Below are 18,948 nucleotides of genomic sequence, written 5' to 3'. Positions count from 1 at the left end.
GGACGGGGGAGGGTCCAGTCAGGAATGTGACGAGGAAGAACAGCATGGGAGCCCCGGGGAGCGGCCCTCCCCTGCCAGTAGCTTGGAGTCATTAGGTGACGAGGCACAAGATGTCATTGACATGCAACAGAGACGTTTAGATCAAAGGAAGGAGCAATTGAGGAAATATTATCAGCAGATAATATCAGCAGTCTTCGGAGAGGGGCGGCATACAAATCTAAGTAATAATAATAATAATAATAATAATAATAATAATAATAATAATAATAATAATAACAACAACACCAGGGCTTGGGTGTGGTCCTCATTAGCAGGGAAGGGTTTATAAGGCAGGCAAGCTACTGAAGCCATGTGGAGTGTTATCAGTTTGGAGTTCCTGTAACCTGCATTGTTTCTTGGCGTCTCTGTTCCTGGCTTGTGGCCCAGCAGTCTTGAAGAACTGTGGGAGGTGTATGTTTGTTATCTACAGCCTCGTCTTGGCAGCAAGAATCCTATATTGATGTATGGACAATTGCCTTCGTGTATATATTTGGAGTTCCAGTGTTTTCCTGCTTTGTAAGGACATTTTCTGTTAGCTTTGTTTTCCTTGAACATTATAAAACTGTATTTGAATTTTACCGGTGTGTCTGGCTTATCTTTTTGGGTTGGTTATAGCTTCCGGAGTGACCCAGACAGAACACTATCCCAGTGCAAAAGAACCACAGAATGGTCTCAGGGTGAAAAAGCCAATGGTTTGAGTCCAGGTTCTCCAGAACACAAGGTCTCTGTGTTGGCCTCATCATATACAATAGGCAGGCAAGGCACTACCGGTGTGTTCCTGGTGACCTGGGCAGGTGTGAGTGCATCTGGACAAGCATGCGTCATTGCAAATCTCATGTGAGGATGCTCAAGTGCATGACATTTCACCGATTTTAGGTGATTTCTTTGCATGCACAGAAGCAAAAAACCACCAAAAATCCAAAACAGCTGACATTTTCTGCCAATTTGAAATTCTTACTGTTTTCCTATTGCTACCTAATAATACAGCTGCTGGCTATACCATTTAAAAAATTCCCTATTAAAGTAAGGGATATTTTCTCTCTTCTATGACCGGAAAGTTGAAAGCTTAATACTTTCTGATATGATCAAAGTAGACTTGCTGGTTGACTGGAATAGGGAATTCAATTCAATTCAATTCAATTTTTTAGATTTGTATGCCGCCCCTCTCCGAAGACTCGGGGCGGCTCACAACAATGATAAAAACAATATTATAATGGCACAAATCTAATATTAAAAGAAATAACTAAAACCCTATCATATTAAAACCAGACAACACATACATACCAAACATAAATTATAAGGAGCCTGGGGGAAAGATGTCTCAAATCCCCCATGACTGGTGGTATAGGTGGGTCTTGAGTAGTTTATGGAAGACAAGGAGGGTGGGAGCAGTTCTAATCTCCGGGGGGAGTTGATTCCAGAGGGCCGGGGCCGCCACAGAGAAGGCTCTTCCCCTGGTGCCTGCCAGATGACATTGTTTAGTCGACGGGACCCGGAGAAGGCCAACTCTTTGGGACCTTATCGGTTGCTAGGATTTGTGCGGTAGCAGGCGGTTCCGAAGGGAAAGGGGGGAGCGGGAAAGGAAATGTGCCTGTTTCCTTGCCTTAAAATGCATGTTAGTGTTTAGAACACAAACCCCTAAGTTTCTCCATGAACTGATCAGCCTTCTCCCCACCATTGGCTCTGTCTCCTGTTCCCGTGAAAAGCACAGCTACAGGGGCAAGTTGAAAAATGGACTCTCCTAGAATCTGAGCTTCATTAGTCATTGATAAGCAGCCAGAGATTTATTTATTTATTAGATTTGTATGCCGCCCCTCTCCGTAGACTCGATGCTGAAACTATTCCCAGTTCAGGTAAAATGAAGGTGTGGTCATTCTAGAAACATAGAAACATAGAAGATTGATGGCAGAAAATGACCTCATGGTCCATCTAGTCTGCCCTTATACTATTTCTCTGTATTTTATCTTAGGATGGATATATGTTTATCCTAGGCATGTTTAAATTCAGTTATTGTGGATTTACCAACCACGTCTGCTGGAAGTTTGTTCCAAGCATCTACTACTCTTTCAGTAAAATATTTTCTCACGTAAGTTCTGATCTTTCCCCAACTAACCTCAGATTGTTCCCCTTTGTTATTGTGTTCACTTTCCTATTAAAAATACTTCTCTCCTGAACTTTATTGAACCCTTTAACATATTTAAATGTTTCGATCATGTCCCCCCTTTTCCTTCTGTCCTCCAGACTATACAGATTGAGTTCATTAAGTCTTTTCTGATAGGTTTTATGCTTAAGACACAAGAACAAAGGGACACAATCTGAAGTTAGTTGGGGGAAAGATCAAAAGCAACATGAGAAAATATTATTTTACTGAAAGCGTAGTAGATCCTTGGAACAAACTTCCAGCAGACGTGGTTGGTAAACCCACAGTAACTGAATTTAAACATGCCTGGGATAAACATAAACATAAACACCTTCCGAGGTGGGTAAAATGAGGACCCGGATTGTGGGGGCAATAGGCTGGTGGCTCTGTTCAAAAGTGCTATTGCTAACATGTTGTAAGCTGCCCTGAGTCTAAGGAGAAGGGTGGCATAAAAATCGAATAAGTAAGTAAGTAAGTAAGTAAGTAAGTAAGTAAGTAAGTAAGTAAGTAAGTAAGTAAGTAAGTAAGTAAGTAAGTATCCATCCTAAGATAAAATACAGATACAGAAAATAGTATAAGGGCAGACTAGATGGACCATGAGGTCTTTTTCTGCCGTCAGACTTCTATGTTTCTCTGTTTCTCTGTTTCTATGTTTCTAAGACCATCCACCATTTTTGTAACCTGTCTTTGGACCCGTTCAATTTTATCCATATCTTTTTGTAGGTGAGGTCTCCAGAACTGAACACAGTATTCCAAATGTGGTCTCACCAGCGCTCTATACAGCGGGATCAAAATTCATTCTGGGGATGAAAGGAGTCATTTGTGGAAAATATGAATTTGTCTTCCAAGCTTTAAGTATGCTCCTGGCTGCGGCATTGCTGACAAGTACTCTGTCCTTCCTTCTCATTGAGATGATGTTATTAAGCGTAGAGATTGAAATTTTCCCGTCGTCTTATCCCCCAAAGGTGCTTTTGTCAATGCTTCTGTTCATTCACTTAGTGGAAGGTGAAGTTCAGCAAACAATTACACACACACACACACACACTTAAACCAAACCAGCGGCAAATAGTTTTGCACAAGCAGATTTATTTTGAAAAAAAACAAAGAACTGTTTCTGCACAACAATCGAGTTCATAAGCAGAGATATTCATACAGGGTTTGGGTTGGATTATTTGTTCATGTGGCAGGGGTGGTAACGCTATAGATTTGGCAGCTGTAGCCCTTGATATTTTAACAGTGGCCACGGTGTTGCCTGGAGTGAGGGATTCAGGTATTGGGTTGGGATTTCCAGCTTACAAAGGGTGTAGAAAAGCACCTGCAAACAGTTGGAATTTTGCTCTTGTTTGTTTGCTTGCTTAGTGATTTCACAGTATTTTGTTCTTTGCATAGCACCAATAAGATCTGAAGCCCAGGACAACTTGTTTAACCCAGCTTTCTGTCTTTGTGGGAATCTCTGGGAAACAGGTTAGATGGCTTGGTTAGATGTCCAAGATCCCAATTATGCAAAAACTTGCATGTGCGCTTATATTTGTCATGAGGACCCAGCGTTGGGATAAGGAATATTGGGGTCCTGAGCTAAATAATACTCTGGGATCTCACATCTATCCTATTTTTTTGTTGTTGTCTGGAATAGATTCCTTGTTGTGCGATTATGAAGCAGCTCCGGAGGATGGAAATAACATTTCCCCGAAGGTCTTGGTAAATTTCAAGGAACCACAGACAGAGAAAAAGATGCCCCACACACAGGGTAGCTGGATTGCACAAGCCAAAAATTACCTACGTACTTTTACATCTACCACTGAATCAGGTGTACCGTATTAGAGGTTGGGTATGTCCTTCTAGCTGGTAAGCCGTAGACCTGAACATCTGGAGTTCTGCAGAGAGGTGAAAAGCAGAGGATCCCAACTCTTGTGATTCAGGAATGGATGTAAGCATACAGGGTCAACATCTGGATTGCAACCCACCAACTTTATCAGCACAAAACAGAGTTGCCAGTTTATTTGCTCTGCCTGCCACAGTCAGTGAGTGGTTAATTCTGGGTTCCACTTATTTTCAGGCCAGGCTAAGTATCTCCTGCCCAATTTTTACTGTTCTTACAGGCCATTTAGATCAGTATTTCTCAACCTTGGCAACTTGAAGATATTTGGACTTCAATTCCCAGAATTCCCCAGCCAGCAAATGCTGGCTGGGGAATTCTGGGAGTTGAAGTCCAGATATCTTCAAGTTGCCAAGGTTGGGAAACACTGATTTAGATGACAGCTCTAACCCTTAGGCACTGCAGCGGTAGACAAGATGCTTTCCTATCAGGAGCCCTCTAGGACTCTATTCTTCAGTAAACAAAGGCTGGTTGGCTAATATAGCCTTACGAAGTTGTTTCTGTGGATCCCAATAAGACACATTATGGTAGTGCAGTTGGCAATGTGCATGCAACTCTGCTAAATCTGGGCTTATTGGCTTATTTGCACATGCTCCCGCACCCTATATGTATAACATCAGAGAATCTGGTGCACCCATTTGCATTATAATTCTGGAAATCTGAGACAAATTGGAAGTCCCGGCCCATTTTGTTCATGTGCCACACTCACATAAAAAAAAGCCATGTGCTAGTTAAAATTGCGGACTTAGCTGAGGCTACCGGTCGGACCAATGCCTCTGCCACATTTTGCATGGCTCATGCTTTGCCATGCTTGCTAGAGCTATTACCAGTATTGCCATGTTAAAAAGTTATGCTTATACAGCTAAGAAAGCTCCTGCCATCTGAATGGATGCCGAAGTGCTTTGCAAGCCTCTGAGCGATCCGCTGGTCGTTGTGCGTATCATTGTTAAATGACACAGCGATCGCTTTTGCAAACACTGCAGAAGTAGGAGTCACTTCTGGATTAAAGTGTAGCAACTGTCCACCAACTCAATGCTACATGCTAGGTTTAAGGACAGCAAGCAAGGAAGAATACTCTACCAATGGAAAGTACACAAGAGAATTTTAGGCCCAAAGCGTCTAAACAGCAGCTAGGGATTCAATGAAGACGCCAGCACAAATAAATGAAGTGCTTGCATTATTGGTCTTCCTCTTTCAGCCTAAATGAGACTAAAGCACGCAAGAGATATCGTGAGGAGAAGAACAGCTCAGAAAGGGAATATATCAAGCAATCATAGCTAGGCAAACGTTTTACTTTTGATCCGTTACCTTCAGGAGTGGCCCTGGGAAAGGTTGTTTGAGGGCCAATTGAGACGTGCAGATCTAAGGACTCATTTGAACAGGATCATTACTAGGGTTGCCAACAAACCTAGCACCATTGCCTAGGAAATTGTTATCCATTTATTTAACAGTAAACCTGATCTATAAACAACGACCAAACTTTGCACACCGCATAAGTCTTTACTGCATCGGAGGTAAATATTTTATATGGCTTTTTAAAAAGATCTACTGTTCAAATTGCAGTTAAAGACGAAGAGATTATGCTCTATTTGAAAAGTTGGCAACCCTAGCTATTAGTCTTGTTTTGCACACACATCGAGGCCACGATTAATCATACCATATGATAAATTTTAACAATTAAGTTTCAAACCCCAATGGTCTGTAGTTAACATTCATATGGCAAACTTCGGTTGCAACCCCAGTAGACCAATCTAATAACCTGATTTCTAGAATGCAACTGCTCGCACCTCCCAACTGGTGGAAATTTACAATTCTACCGAATGCAAGGATAGATGCATTGGAGACAACAGACAATAATTCGGATTTTTGTTGGGGTCAGTCGCAATCATTCTTCTCAGTACTGATGTCAACATAATACGACACTGAACAGCTCCCTACTTCAGTTGCAAACCTCATTAGTTAACCCCGTGTGGTTTCAAAGAGCCTTCCTAATTCTGAAATTTTTCTCATCCAAAGTTTTTATCATTCTGTGTTTTGTCTCTCCCACCCCCACTTTGGATTATATGTTTGCATAAATGCTGCTTTTGCAGAGGGGGTGCAATAGCACATTCACCTAGCTAAGAACGGAAATGGCTAGCAAATGCCCAATAATATAATATCGTGGTCAGCCCTTTCCTGGGAGTGTTGAGGTAAGGGCTTCACGGGTGGTGTAAATTATACCTCTCTGCTGTAAACAGCAGAAGAGGAGATGATGGTCTCCATCATCTTAGGTTTTCACACACGTCGCTTTATCTGGTAGGTTTCTTGCCAGAAGCGAAAGCCATTGTAGCTTATATGTGTGTTATTTTTTCTGTATCCCTTCATCTTGTCTTCCTTAGATGTTGCTGTTCCTCTGACATTATCTCCCCATGAAGAGTAAATGCTTCACTGAAGCAGGGGAGATTACTTGCCAACAGTAATGTGCTTATATATTTTGTGCTTGGTGCTCTAGTTATACAAGAGGAAAGCACTTCAGATATTGTCTGGTTTTTCTTTCTTTCTTTTTTTCCTGGAGTGACTCCCACTGAGAAGTTTGGGTTTTTGTTTTTGTTTTGTTTTTAACAAACTTTATTACCTCTCCTTAGTTTTACTCCACGCTGAATAAATACAGTGAATGTAATCAAGTGGAAGTGAAGGTAGATTATTTTGAGGAGGTCTTAATTCAGTGGGAGAGTTACATGCTTTGCATGCAGAAAATCCTAGGTTTGATCCCTGGTGTTTCTGATTAAAATGGTCTCAGGTGGCAGGAAGAAAAAAAAGATCTTTCTCTGAGACCTGGAGAGCTGCTGCCAGTCAAAGTGGACAGTACTGGGTTGGATGGTCCAATGGTCTGACGTACGTAGCATAAAGCAACTTCAGGAATTCCCCAAGGCATTGTAGGCTGGTGTGCCATCGGATGGCTTTTTATGACTCTGCAGCTCTTCTTAGCACAAACATTTGTGCAGATTGCACTATTGATGCCAGGTTTTTCTAGTTATAAGAGGGAGTCTTAATCTCTCTCTTCCAGTGAGCCTGCAATGGAGGGTCTATAAGACAAGCTGTTTGTTCTCTGGCCAAATATTCCCTTTCCTCTGACTTTAGTGCTCAACAAAAAGGTAAAGAACCAACATTTTTCTCCAGGAACTTACACATACAATAACAGCATCTGTGCCTGGACAGTAAAATCAGATTATAGAATACAGAAAGACAAGTAATTTGAATTGTATCTGATTATAATTAGTTTGGGTTGATAGCTGGGCTATTGGTCTGAGCTCTGAGCTCGGCAATTTGCTTGCAAACATTTCATCGCCATTCACCATTCACCATTCATGCGCTTTGAATTGTGCTTGTTTGACAAACACAATTCAAAGCACATTGACGATGTTTCCTCGAATGGTGACAAAACTTTTGCAATCAAATTGCCAATCTGGGAGCTCAGCCGAGCAGCCCAGGCAAGTAATTTATCCTATGCTATGAAACGTATATAGAGCGAAGAAGTACAGCTTGGATGATGTGAGAAACTCTTTTCCCCCCTTATGATTCAATGCAGATAAATGTTCTATTTTGCACGCATTCCCTTTAGGGGTTTGGGGTGAACTGTCAATATGAAATGGTACATCTATCAGCAAGATGCTATAACTAATTGAATGTATCAATGAACTTCTGATTCTCAACCATGGAGCGAACACCAGAAGCTGCTTTCCCCAATATTTTTCTCATTTTATTTTTCAGTGACAAACAACATCTAGAGCAGGGGTCTCCAAACTTGGCAATTTTAAGACTTGTGGACTTCAGCTCCCAGAATTCCCCAGTCAGCCATGCTATTAGATTTGTGAACTTGCGGGCTCAGGAATTCTGGGAGTTGAAGTCCACAAGTCTTAAAATTGCCATGTTTGGAGACTCCTGAGCTAGATCACCTTTTCTTCAAAATAGGTAATATGATAAGTCCATTAAATTTGCAACGAAGATGGCAGCATGTAATAGATTACTCATTGTAATGCAACTTTTTATATCATTTTTAGGATAAAAGAGATTTACAAAAATCCAGAGGACAATTATTGTGACTCAAATTGTTTGGGCAATAATTGACAGGTTAGAGTAGGGCTGTCTAACTTGTGGGCTGTGGGCTGGATGTGTCATGAGCTGGCCATGCCCATGCCCAGTTTAGCAAAGGTGAAAAAATCATGATATGTCATGTGACGATGCCATGATGCCATGAGTTTGACATCCTGGGTTAGAGATCAATTGTAGGAGGCTAGATGGGTAAACCAATCATCTGTCCTGCTATAAAGCAATTCCATATGCTCCTCTAAAACCAGCAGTTTTAGATATACAGTACTTCAAGGACAATAAGTGAATAGGTCTTCTATATCTCTCAAAAGCTTCCTTGATACTCTCCCTTGATACACTCAGAAAGAGAGAGACAGTTACCAGTAGAAAAGATAGCTGCAGCTGCTAAATTCTTTCCAAACGGAAAAATAAATTTGGACCGGGAGTCACTGCTCACAGTCACTCATGCCCTCATCACCTCAAGGCTCGACTACTGTAACGCTCTCTGCATGGGGCTACCTTTGAAAAGTGTTCGGAAACTTCAGATCGTGCAGAATGCAGCTGCGAGAGCAATCATGGCCTTTCCCAAATATGGCCATGTTACACCAACACTCCGCAGTCTGCATTGGTTGCCGATCAGTTTCCGGTCACAATTCAAAGTGTTGGTTATGACCTATAAAGCCCTTCATGGCACCGGACCAGATTATCTCAGGGACCGCCTTCTGCTGCACGAATCCCAGCGACCAGTTAGGTCCCACAGAGTGGGCCTTCTCCGGGTCCCGTCAACTAAACAATGTCACTTGGCGGGACCCAGGGGAAGAGCCTTCTCTGTGGCGGCCCCGGCCCTCTGGAACCAACTCCCCCCAGAGATTAGAATTGCCCCCACCCTCCTTGCCTTGCGTAAGCTCCTTAAAACCCACCTCTGCCGCCAGGCATGGGGGAATTGAGATACTTTCCCCCCCTAGGCCTTTACAATTTTATGAATGGTATATCCGTATGTATGTTTGGCTTTTATAATAATGGTTTTTAAACTGTTTTTAGTATTGGAATATTATTAAATGCTGTTTTATCCACTGTTGTTAGCCGCCCCGAGTCTGCGGAGAGGGGCGGCATACAAATCAAATAAATAAATAAATAAATAAATAAATAAATAAATAAATAAATAAATAAATAAATAAATAAATAAATAAATAAATAATAAATAAATAAATAAATAAATAAATAAATAAATAAAAAATAAATAAATAAATAAATAAATAATAAATAATAAACAAACAAACAAACAAACAAACAAATAATAAACAAACAAACAAACAAATAAATTTCAATGGACTAGAGATGAGAAACACCTTCACTACAGAAGAGAGGTGAAAATCCAATCTGGTTATTATGACTTCTTCTACCTTCCAACAGTCCAGCACTAAAAAGAGAGGCTGATCAAGGTTGGATTTAGAGTGTTTGGCATTTCTTTTACTATGAATGTAATACATATAGTGCTTAGTAGAATAGGCTGAAATGAAATTTGACTGAGAATTAATTTTTTGGCATTGTTACACTGGGTGCAGGCTCCAGACAACTGCTGGACCATGAGCCCTGGAATGTGCTGAACCAAAATAGATGGAGATGATAACCACGATCAGAAATATTGGCTTCTGCTGAACTGTCAAAATAGTAATTATATTTGTTTTTTTTTAAAGCAGAAACTAGATGTTGGATGTAACAACTGAACAACTATCTGTCTCAGAATTGCTAAGTAAATGAAAATATGTGATGAAATCAAATTGCATAGCTATCCACCTCTCTGAACAGAGGCCAGTAAATGAATGGGTTCATTAGGCTACATCTCAACTTTCAGATTATTGGAAGTTGGAGGGAAAACAGATGAAGCGAGTCAAGGCTTCTGACCCTCAGAAAACAGGCTGTATATATTTATTTGTTTTATTTATTTATTAGATTTGTATGCCGCCCCTCTCCGAGGACTTGGAGCGGCTCACAACAAGAACAGTATCCTGTTCTACTATTTGGGCATCATTTTAATCTCTATGTCTCTTCTATGTTTCCAACATGCCCTTGTAAAGACTGTTCTACTCTCGTCTCCTTTTTTATGACAATGCTCAACCTTGGCTGTTAGGAGGAAAAATCAGCTGTGAGCCCAGGATATTAGGCTTTAAATGGGCACCCCCTTTTCTCCTCTTGTCCTTCACTGGAGATCTGTTTCTGAGGCCGGGAATACAAAGACCACTCAGATAGCAACAGCATTTATACATTGCTTCAAAGTGCTTAAGTGGTTTACAGGGTCAGCATATTGCCCCCAACAATCGGGGTTTCCCTTTTAACAATATTGGAAGGATCGAAGGCTGAATCAACCTTGAGCTGGTCAAGATCGAACTCGAGACAGTTGGGAAAAGTCAGCCTGCAACATTGCATTATAATAACTGTGCCACCATGGTTCTTCACCCATGAGGATGAGGATGCAAGAACTATCCAGTTGGCAAAATAAGTGACCTTCCTAGTCTAATATCTTAAATGAAAGGAATGGAATTATACAAAATTAATTAAATCTCTACTATGAGACGAGTAACAATTAATGTAATTTTCTTATACTGGGCATTAGATCATTCAGACATAATGCATGTGTCTCTTTTCCACCATCCAAAGGGACGTTTATTTTTTAAGCTTCCCCTTAATTCCTACAAATGCATGAATGGTTGAGAATTTCATTCATCCCCTTTGCTCTTTCTTGTAAAAAATAACTACTTTTCATGTCCCGATGCTGTTATGTATACCCACTAAGTTTCTGTATTTTATATCATTAAAGATGTTAAAAGATTGCTGTATTTTTTTTAAAAAAAATTAGATATACCAGTACCTTTTTTAAAAAAATAAAGGAAGATTTGTTCTGCGTTTTAAAACTATGCCATTAAAAATGTTGGTTCTGCTGTACCTTTTAGAAAGCGGAGATTGAGAAATGGGAGGGAATTAACCAGACACAATAACATTACCGATATCCTATTTGCTCCCATTTTTGGTTTTTTTGAGCAACATTGCATAACAGCTGTCATTAAAAAGGCTCTAGTGAGTTTAAGCTATTTATTACAGAGTCCTGGTATTTCACTGGCAATTCGCTTTCTTAATATGTGCCAACCTGAAAGGGAAGGAATTGTCCTTCTCAAATGTAGAGGAATGCTATTTTTTTAAAAAAATCTTTACATCTAATCCCTCCATCCTAAGCACATTCCTCCCTTTTCTTTGTTGTTACAGCGAATGACCAAATGCCTTGGGAGTTTATTGTAAAACCCAGACTTTTTCTTGATAGTCCAACCATAGAGAATGCTGTGTCTGCCTTGGAGGCAATGGTTTTCAATGCCGTATTTGGGCATGAAGTGACCATTGGTCAAAATTCTTCACTATGTTTTGAGTAGTTGTTCTTTGCTCAGACAGTGATGGATTTAAATCAGAAGTAGTACTATTGAATGCTTACTTGCTTAAAGAACTGCAGTTGTTTTTTTTTAGGATGTTCCCTCAACTTAAGCCTTTTGTGTGAGGTAGAAAGATGTTATTTACCCCTCAGGTAAAACTGCGGAAACAGTAACTTTTTATGATGGAGTTCCACAACTGATGTTAAGGCTGTAGAGGACAGGATGGAACATTTGTTGTAATAGCACCTTAGATTTCTTAGCTTTCTACCATGTAATACTTCATGAGAAATCAATGTTCTTTATCATTAATAAACTGTCGTAATCATCCTTAAAGGCGGGGATAAATAGGGAAAATAAAACATATAGGAAATTAGATGAGTAATATCTGAATCATCACCCACACTGGGTTGGTTCTGTGCTGGCATGATTTGATCTTTAAAAATATTATGGGCCAGAGGGAAATCTAGCTAATGTATTACAGCAAACATCAGCACTGTGACTGTAGGAGCCATAGAACCCACCTGAATAACAGATGTAAAACTGATCCAAGTTACTATGTAATTTTGACAGCACATCTGATAACCAAGCGGCTCTATATCTCTGAGCTTTTATCAATCTAATTGGATTAATTTTTTCTTTTTGCACTCCAGTTCTGTGTGCAATTAATTATTCCTGCCTTTATCTGGGTGGATTGACTGAAACTGAGCTAGGCAACTAACTCACAGTCCAGTATCAATTGAACAGATAGAAAACTGCATTTGACCCATTTTGCAATTTGTGATACTCTGATGTCATAAATGCCAGAAGAACCTTTAGATTTGTTTTGTTTTGTTTTGTTGTTTTGTTTTGGGCTGGCATTGTTGATTTCTTTTTTTTTACAGATGCAAAATTGCCAATACAAAATTGCATCTATTTTTTTAAAAGTTATAATTTGCAAAGAACACTTTGGGAACAATGGTATGTAAGGATAAAATATCATTTTTTTAAAAGGTAGATTTATAAAAGGAAAAACGTTCCCAGCTTTTCCACGTTAACTGGGCATGATGAAAATTATAAACCGAATATCTGGATAGCTTTAGGTAGTGGAAGGTGAGCCCAGATAGAAAGGACCTACCCCTGCCTTTGAACCCTTTACTCTTACCATGCTTACATAAGATCTCTCACAATGTTGGTAGGCAGAACGTCTCCAGCCACGTTCCTAGTCCCTATTCCAGTCTTTTTCTTGGTCATGAGCACCATGACTTGCACAGTTCGTTTAAAACTTGGCCGGCAAGCTCTTCCATCTCTCAGGATTGCAAGAGGGTTAGTCTTGGAGGAGGCTGTGTCAGATTTCTGGGTGAGCCGATAGCACCGGGGATAATTGCTGAAGCATTCAAAGGTGTCAGAACAGTTCCTACAGGATCCGCGGTGGTCAGTGAAAGCGGTAGAGAACCTCATGGAAGCCCGGCCGTCTGGCGTGTGGAAAGATCGGAGGGTGATGACCCTGGATCGGCTGCAACAGCACACTGCGCACACGGCCTGGAAGAAGGAGAGGTCTTTAGAAAGGAACTTCTGGAAGTTGGGCTTGAAGAGCAGGTACACCAGAGGGTTGTAGGTGGCCGAGGACTTGGCGAAGACAGCAGACAGGGCAAAGGCCAGGATGGGCACTTTGCTGGCATCGCCAAATGCTGCCCACATAGCAACAATGGCGTAAGGGGTCCAAGCAGCCAGAAATCCAATGCACACAGAAACACTGAGCTGGAAAAGAGAGGGAACAAACCAAGAGGAAAATCGTAACATGCTCCATGCTTTGCTTCATGTAAGGATCTATGTTGAAAATATTTACTGACCCCTCGCTTCCTGGACATAAACTGTTTCAACTCCTACCCTCAAAACATTGCTATAGAGCAGTGTTTCCCAACCTTGGCAACTCGAAGATATCTGGACTTCAACTCCCAGAATTCCCCAGCCAGCATTCGCTGGCTAGGGAATTCTGGGAGTTGAAGTCCAGATATCTTCAAGTTGCCAAGGTTGGGAAACACTGCTATAGAACACTGCATATCAGAGCAACTAGACACAAAAACAGTTTTTTCCCGAACGCCATCGCTCTGCTAAACAAATAATTCCCTCGCCACTGTCAAACTATTTACTAAGTCTCACTACTAATACTACTAGTTTTTTCTCATCATTCCTAACATCCATTTCTTCCCATTTATGACTGAATGACTGCAACTTGTTGCTTGTATCCTTAAGATTTTTATTTATATTGATTGTTTCCTGATTGCTTATTTGACTCCTATGACAATCATTAAGTGTTGGACCACATGATTCTTGGCAAATGCATATTTTCTTTTATGTACACTGAGAGCATATGAACCAAAGGCAAATTCCTTTGTTCCAATCACACTTGGCCAATAAAGAATTCTATTCTATTCTATTCTATTCTACTCTACTCTACACAACTCTACTCTACTCTACTCTACTCTACTCTACTCTAGTCTACTCTACTCTACTCTATTTTATGATAGAATGGGCCTTCATTGATTTGGGTTAATATGATACCTAAACCCAATTATAATTTATTCAGGAAATCATGGTTAAGCAAGCAATGGCATATCGTGAGCAATGGCATACCTCAGCCATCCATAACTCAGCCATTCGTAATTTTAATTAAGATTATACAGTAGAATCTAGGTGAACATTGAGCATTGTGGCACATCAGCGCAGAGGTCATGCAATCTCTATTGAATATCCTAGGACAGTGATGGCAAACCTTTTTTTCCTCGGGTGCTGAAAGTATATGAGTGTGCACTATTGTGCATGCGCGAGTGCCCACACCCATAACGCAATACTTGGGGAAGATGAAAATAGCCTCCACTGCTGCCTTGAGGCCCACTGGAGGCCAAAAATGGCATGTTTCCCAATTTCTGGCCCATTTTTCACCCTCCCTAGGCTCTAGAACAGTGGTTCCCAACGTGGGGTTCATGCCTCAAAGGGGGGCAATTTAATTTTTAATGGGGACAATTGGAACCTTGTCTAAACCTAGTTAATGGTTTTTTAGGCTTCCTCCGTGTGAGTAGTTCACTTTTTGAATAGTAAGAATTATATGTCATGGGAGGGGGGAGGTCTCAGGATTTTAGAGATGCTTAGGTGGGGCATGGGCAAAAAAAGGTTGGGAACTGCTCTAGAGGCTTCCCTGGAGCCAGGGGAGGGCAAAAACGCCTTTCCCCATTCCCCCCAGAGGCCCTCCGGAAACCAAAAATACCCTCCCGGAGGTCAGAATTACTACAAATATGCATTAGTTTTAAATGAATTTAATTCTCGGGAATTCCTGAAACAATAGAGTGTATGGTTATACACTGAGAGTACTGAAATATTCCCTAAAATAGACAATCTTCCTAAATGTCTTTGTTTCCCAGGATTATCTAAAACAAAAAGGTTACTTGTATAGATAATACAACACATTAGCCTGATTTAGTCAATTCCAGCCAATGGGAAATAATTATAGTATCCACGCAGCCTTTTCTGTACAAAAAATTGAAGGTTATCAACTTTAAAATCTTCCTTCCTTCCTTCCTTCCTTCCTTCCTTCCTTCCTTCCTTCCTTCCTTCCTTCCTTCCTTCCTTCCTTCCTTCCTTCCTTCCTTCCTTCTGTTGAATATGTAAATAGATTAATGTAAATAGTTATCACAAGTTCAAATTTAAATGTATCCTCCTGGTTGTTCTGTCGGGCTCTCTGATAGGAGCCTCCCGAAAATTCAAGGATACAAATTTCAGACACACACACGTTTGAAAATTCAAAACAATGTTCTTTATCACAAAAGTCAAAATAAACTAAGCACTCTTTTTGTATTACAAAGAGCACTCTTCCCAAAACAACTGGGTAGTCTGTGCAATTTCCCTTAAGCAGTCATTAAGTACTTAGCCAGCAGCTGTGGAGAAACTTCACACCTCTTCTTCTTCCAATGAAGGGAGACATACACACACGCTGCTCTGCTTTGGTTTCAAAGGCATGAAAAAGCAACAAAGCCCAGCAACACAAGATTCCTGACGAACTCCGATCAGATATTCTTCCACAATGGCCAAACCCACATGCTGCTATTTATAGCATCAGCCCTAATTACTGGAGCCCCACCCAAACACAGGTGGCCTCCCTTATTTCCTGTAATATGTTCTTAGTTGGTCTCTTCTACGCATAATTCTGCGCTTGCATGGATCCAAAATGTCATCATCTGAAGCTATAGAAGATAAGGAAGATTCACTGCCTTGGCTGTGTGCCAAGCCCTCCTCTACTGAGTCACTCCCACCTTCTTCTTCATCTGAGGAAACTAAACTCTGATCTGATTCTGTCGGCAATAACACAGGCCTGTGACATGTTGAATTTTCCCCTGCATCCACCTCCACATTCCCTGGGGCAGGAGATGGGCCAGAGCCAACCACAACACTGGTTGGTTGTTCTGTTTAAGCGGGAGAATTGTAACAGTGTCAACCTAGCCGTTGCCGGGAAAAAGAAGTATAAATACCAGGAACCTGCACTTGAGTTCAGTTCGCGCCTAGATACTTTAGTAGCGGTTCAAGCATAGAGTTATTTCTGACTGAAGAAAAATAAATCTCCTTCGGTTTCACCCGTCTTGGGTCATTTATTTCACTGGCGATGAAGGAGGTCAAAACCATGCCTGCCTACAGACATGGACAACTCATCAATAGCCAGACTGCCCGAATTCTTTGATCCAGAAAAAAACACTTGTGGACGCATATATGGGTAAGTTCAATGTTTTTCTAGAGGCTGCCGGCATGAAAGACACCGACAGCGGACGGAAGAGAGCCATATTTTTAAACTACTGTGGCTCTCGAATTTATGATCTGGCTCAGATCCTGACTGATCCACTTCCTGCAAACTCGGTATCCTGGGCCACCTTGACAGCCAAACTCGCAGCTCATTTCAAGCCTACCAAACCACCAATAGTTTTTAGACACCAATTCTCCCGAATGGCTCAAGTTGAGGGAGAATCCATCAATCAGTTCACCCCCCCTCTGCGGACTCTACATTCTAAGTGTAAATTCGACAACCCTGAAACACGACTAGTTGATGCCTTAATATTTGGCATGGATTTCACCTACCTTCCTTCCTTCCTTCCTTCCTTCCTTCCTTCCTTCCTTCCTTCCTTCCTTCCTTTTTTCCTTCCTTCCTGTTGTGGTTAGCTCTGGCCCAGCTCCTGCCCCAGGGAATGTGTTATTGCCGACAGAATCAGTTCAGAGTTTAGTTTCCTCGGATGAAGAAGAAGGTGGGAGTGACTCGGCAGAGGAGGGCTTGGCACACAGCCCAGACAGTCACTCTCCCTTATCTTCCGTTGATTCAGATGATGACATTTTGGACCCACGCAAGCGCAGAATTATGCGTAGAAGAGACCAAATAAGAACATATTATAGGAAATAAGGGAGGCCACCTGCGTTTGGGTGGGGCTCCAGTAATTAGGGCTGCTGCTATAAATAGCAGCATGTGGGTTTGGCCGTTGTGGAAAAATATCTGATTGGAGTTCGTCAGGAATCTTGTGTTGCTGGACTTTGTTGCTTTTTCACGCCTTTGAAACCAAAGCAGAGCAACGTGTGTGTGTCTCACTTCGTTGGAAGAAGAAGGGGTATGAAGTGTCTTCACAGCTGCTAGCTAAGTACTTAATGACTGCTTAAAGGAAATTGCACAGACTACCCGGTTGTTTTGGGACGAGTGCTCTTTGCAATACAAAAAGAGTGCTTTGTTTATTTTGAATTTTGTGATAAAGAACATTGTTTTGAATTTTCTGTCTGAAATTTGTACCCTTGAATTTTCGGGAGGCTCATACCAGAGAGCTCTGCGGAAAGGGGCGGCATACAAATCTAAATAATAAATAAATAAATAAATAAATAAATAAATAAATAAATAAATAAATAAATAAATAAATAAATAAATAAATAAACACTTCCTCATCATTCCTCCCTCCCTCCCTCGTTCAGCATGGGCATTACCTTTGCAGGTAATGTACTGAATGTGCAAAAATGAGCTTCTTCCATTTCCTATGCATGATATTTTGCTTTGTTTCTTTAAAAGATGAAGAGATCAAAACTGACTTCTGGGGAACTACGTGGAGATATCCCTATTTTCTTGGCAACTGTAGATAAGTGGTTTCTATTGCCTCCTTCCAACGTTTCCAGTTTGCATCAGAACTAAGCAATGTGCTGCATCATCATAGCATCATTCTGCACTCAAGAGATTTAGCCGCCGGAAGATAAATAAATATCTATCACACTTCTGGAGAGAAACGATCTACTGCAGCTCAGAATAATATGCTGCTGGCGTGTATATTTAATTAGCCTGTAATTAATGAGTTAATTAATTCCACTGGTGAATTGGTTAGTGCATTCAACCAGATGATAAACAAGCCCTGGAGTTTCTCTCCTCTTTAGATAAGCAGGCTGTGATACGCTGCTGACATACTGCTTGCCGATCAAGAGGGTAAGGTGTGTACACAGTGAAATTAAGTTGTCAAATCATGACAGGCAGCCGTGCAACATGAATGAGCAAATCGTCCCGATGTAATGGAACGTGCTCTCTCTCCCTCATTTTATCTTTGCCTGATGCTGTGCCTGATTCATCACACCACCTCCGTCTTCCAATGGCATTTCGGGGGGCAAATTTTCTAAAATAAAATTCCCCCAATTTGAAGATTCTTCACACGAGGATTCCCATTGGCAGGAAAGGGTTCATTTGGACTAGCAGCTTGGTTGTCTATTGAGAGTAAATACTTATTATTATTATTATTATTATTATTATTATTATTATTATTATTTATTGGGTTTGTATGCCGCCCCTCTCCGGAGACTCGGGGCGGCTAACAGCAGTAATACTCCAATACTCCAATAATAATCCAATACTAAAAACGATTAAAAACCCATTAATATAAAAACCAAACATACATACAGACATACCATGCATAAAATTGTAAAGGTTTAGGGGTAAAGAGTATCTCAATTCCCCCATGCCTGACAACAGAGGTGGGTTTTAAGGAGCTTACGAAAGGCAAGGAGCGTGGGGGCAATTCTAATTTCTGGGGGGAGTTGGTTCGAGAGGGCCGAGGCTGTCACAGAGAAGGCTCTTCCCCTGGGTCCCGCCAAGTGGCATTGTTTAGTTGACAGGACCCGGAGAAGACCCACTCTGTGGGACCTAAATGGTCACTGGGATTCGTGCAGCAGAAGGCGGTCCCTGAGATAATCTGGTCCGGTGCCATGAAGGGCTTTATAGGTCATAACCAACACTTTGAATTGTGACCGGAAACTGATCGGCAACCAATGCAGACTGCGGAGTGTTGGTGTAACATGGGCATATTTGGGGAAGCCCATGATTGCTCTCGCAGCTGCATTCTGCACGATCTGAAGTTTCCGAACACTTTTCA

The 18,948-nt window shown here is 41.1% G+C and overlaps 2 protein-coding genes across 2 annotated transcripts in view; one reads left to right on the top strand and one right to left on the bottom strand.

Annotated features, from left to right (window-relative positions):
- LOC139165304 (guanine nucleotide exchange factor subunit RIC1-like) overlaps positions 1-18,948 on the top strand; it is a gene marked incomplete at its 5' end in the record, with an annotated part of 229,116 nt that overhangs the window by 5,847 nt on the left and 204,321 nt on the right. The window lies entirely within an intron of this gene.
- Positions 12,689-18,948, bottom strand: part of LOC139165598 (opsin-5-like) — a 46,352-nt gene continuing 40,092 nt past the window's right edge. Inside the window, exon 5 of the mRNA XM_070748804.1 lies at positions 12,689-13,279. Coding sequence (XP_070604905.1) covers positions 12,689-13,279 — 591 coding nt within the window. The remainder of the gene's footprint in view (positions 13,280-18,948) is intronic.

Source organism: Erythrolamprus reginae, chromosome 3 (assembly GCF_031021105.1).
Source record: "Erythrolamprus reginae isolate rEryReg1 chromosome 3, rEryReg1.hap1, whole genome shotgun sequence".
NCBI classification, from domain to species: Eukaryota; Metazoa; Chordata; class Lepidosauria; order Squamata; family Dipsadidae; genus Erythrolamprus; species Erythrolamprus reginae.
Note: the sequence above shows the minus strand (reverse complement) of the source record. Positions and strands in the feature narration are given on the sequence as shown.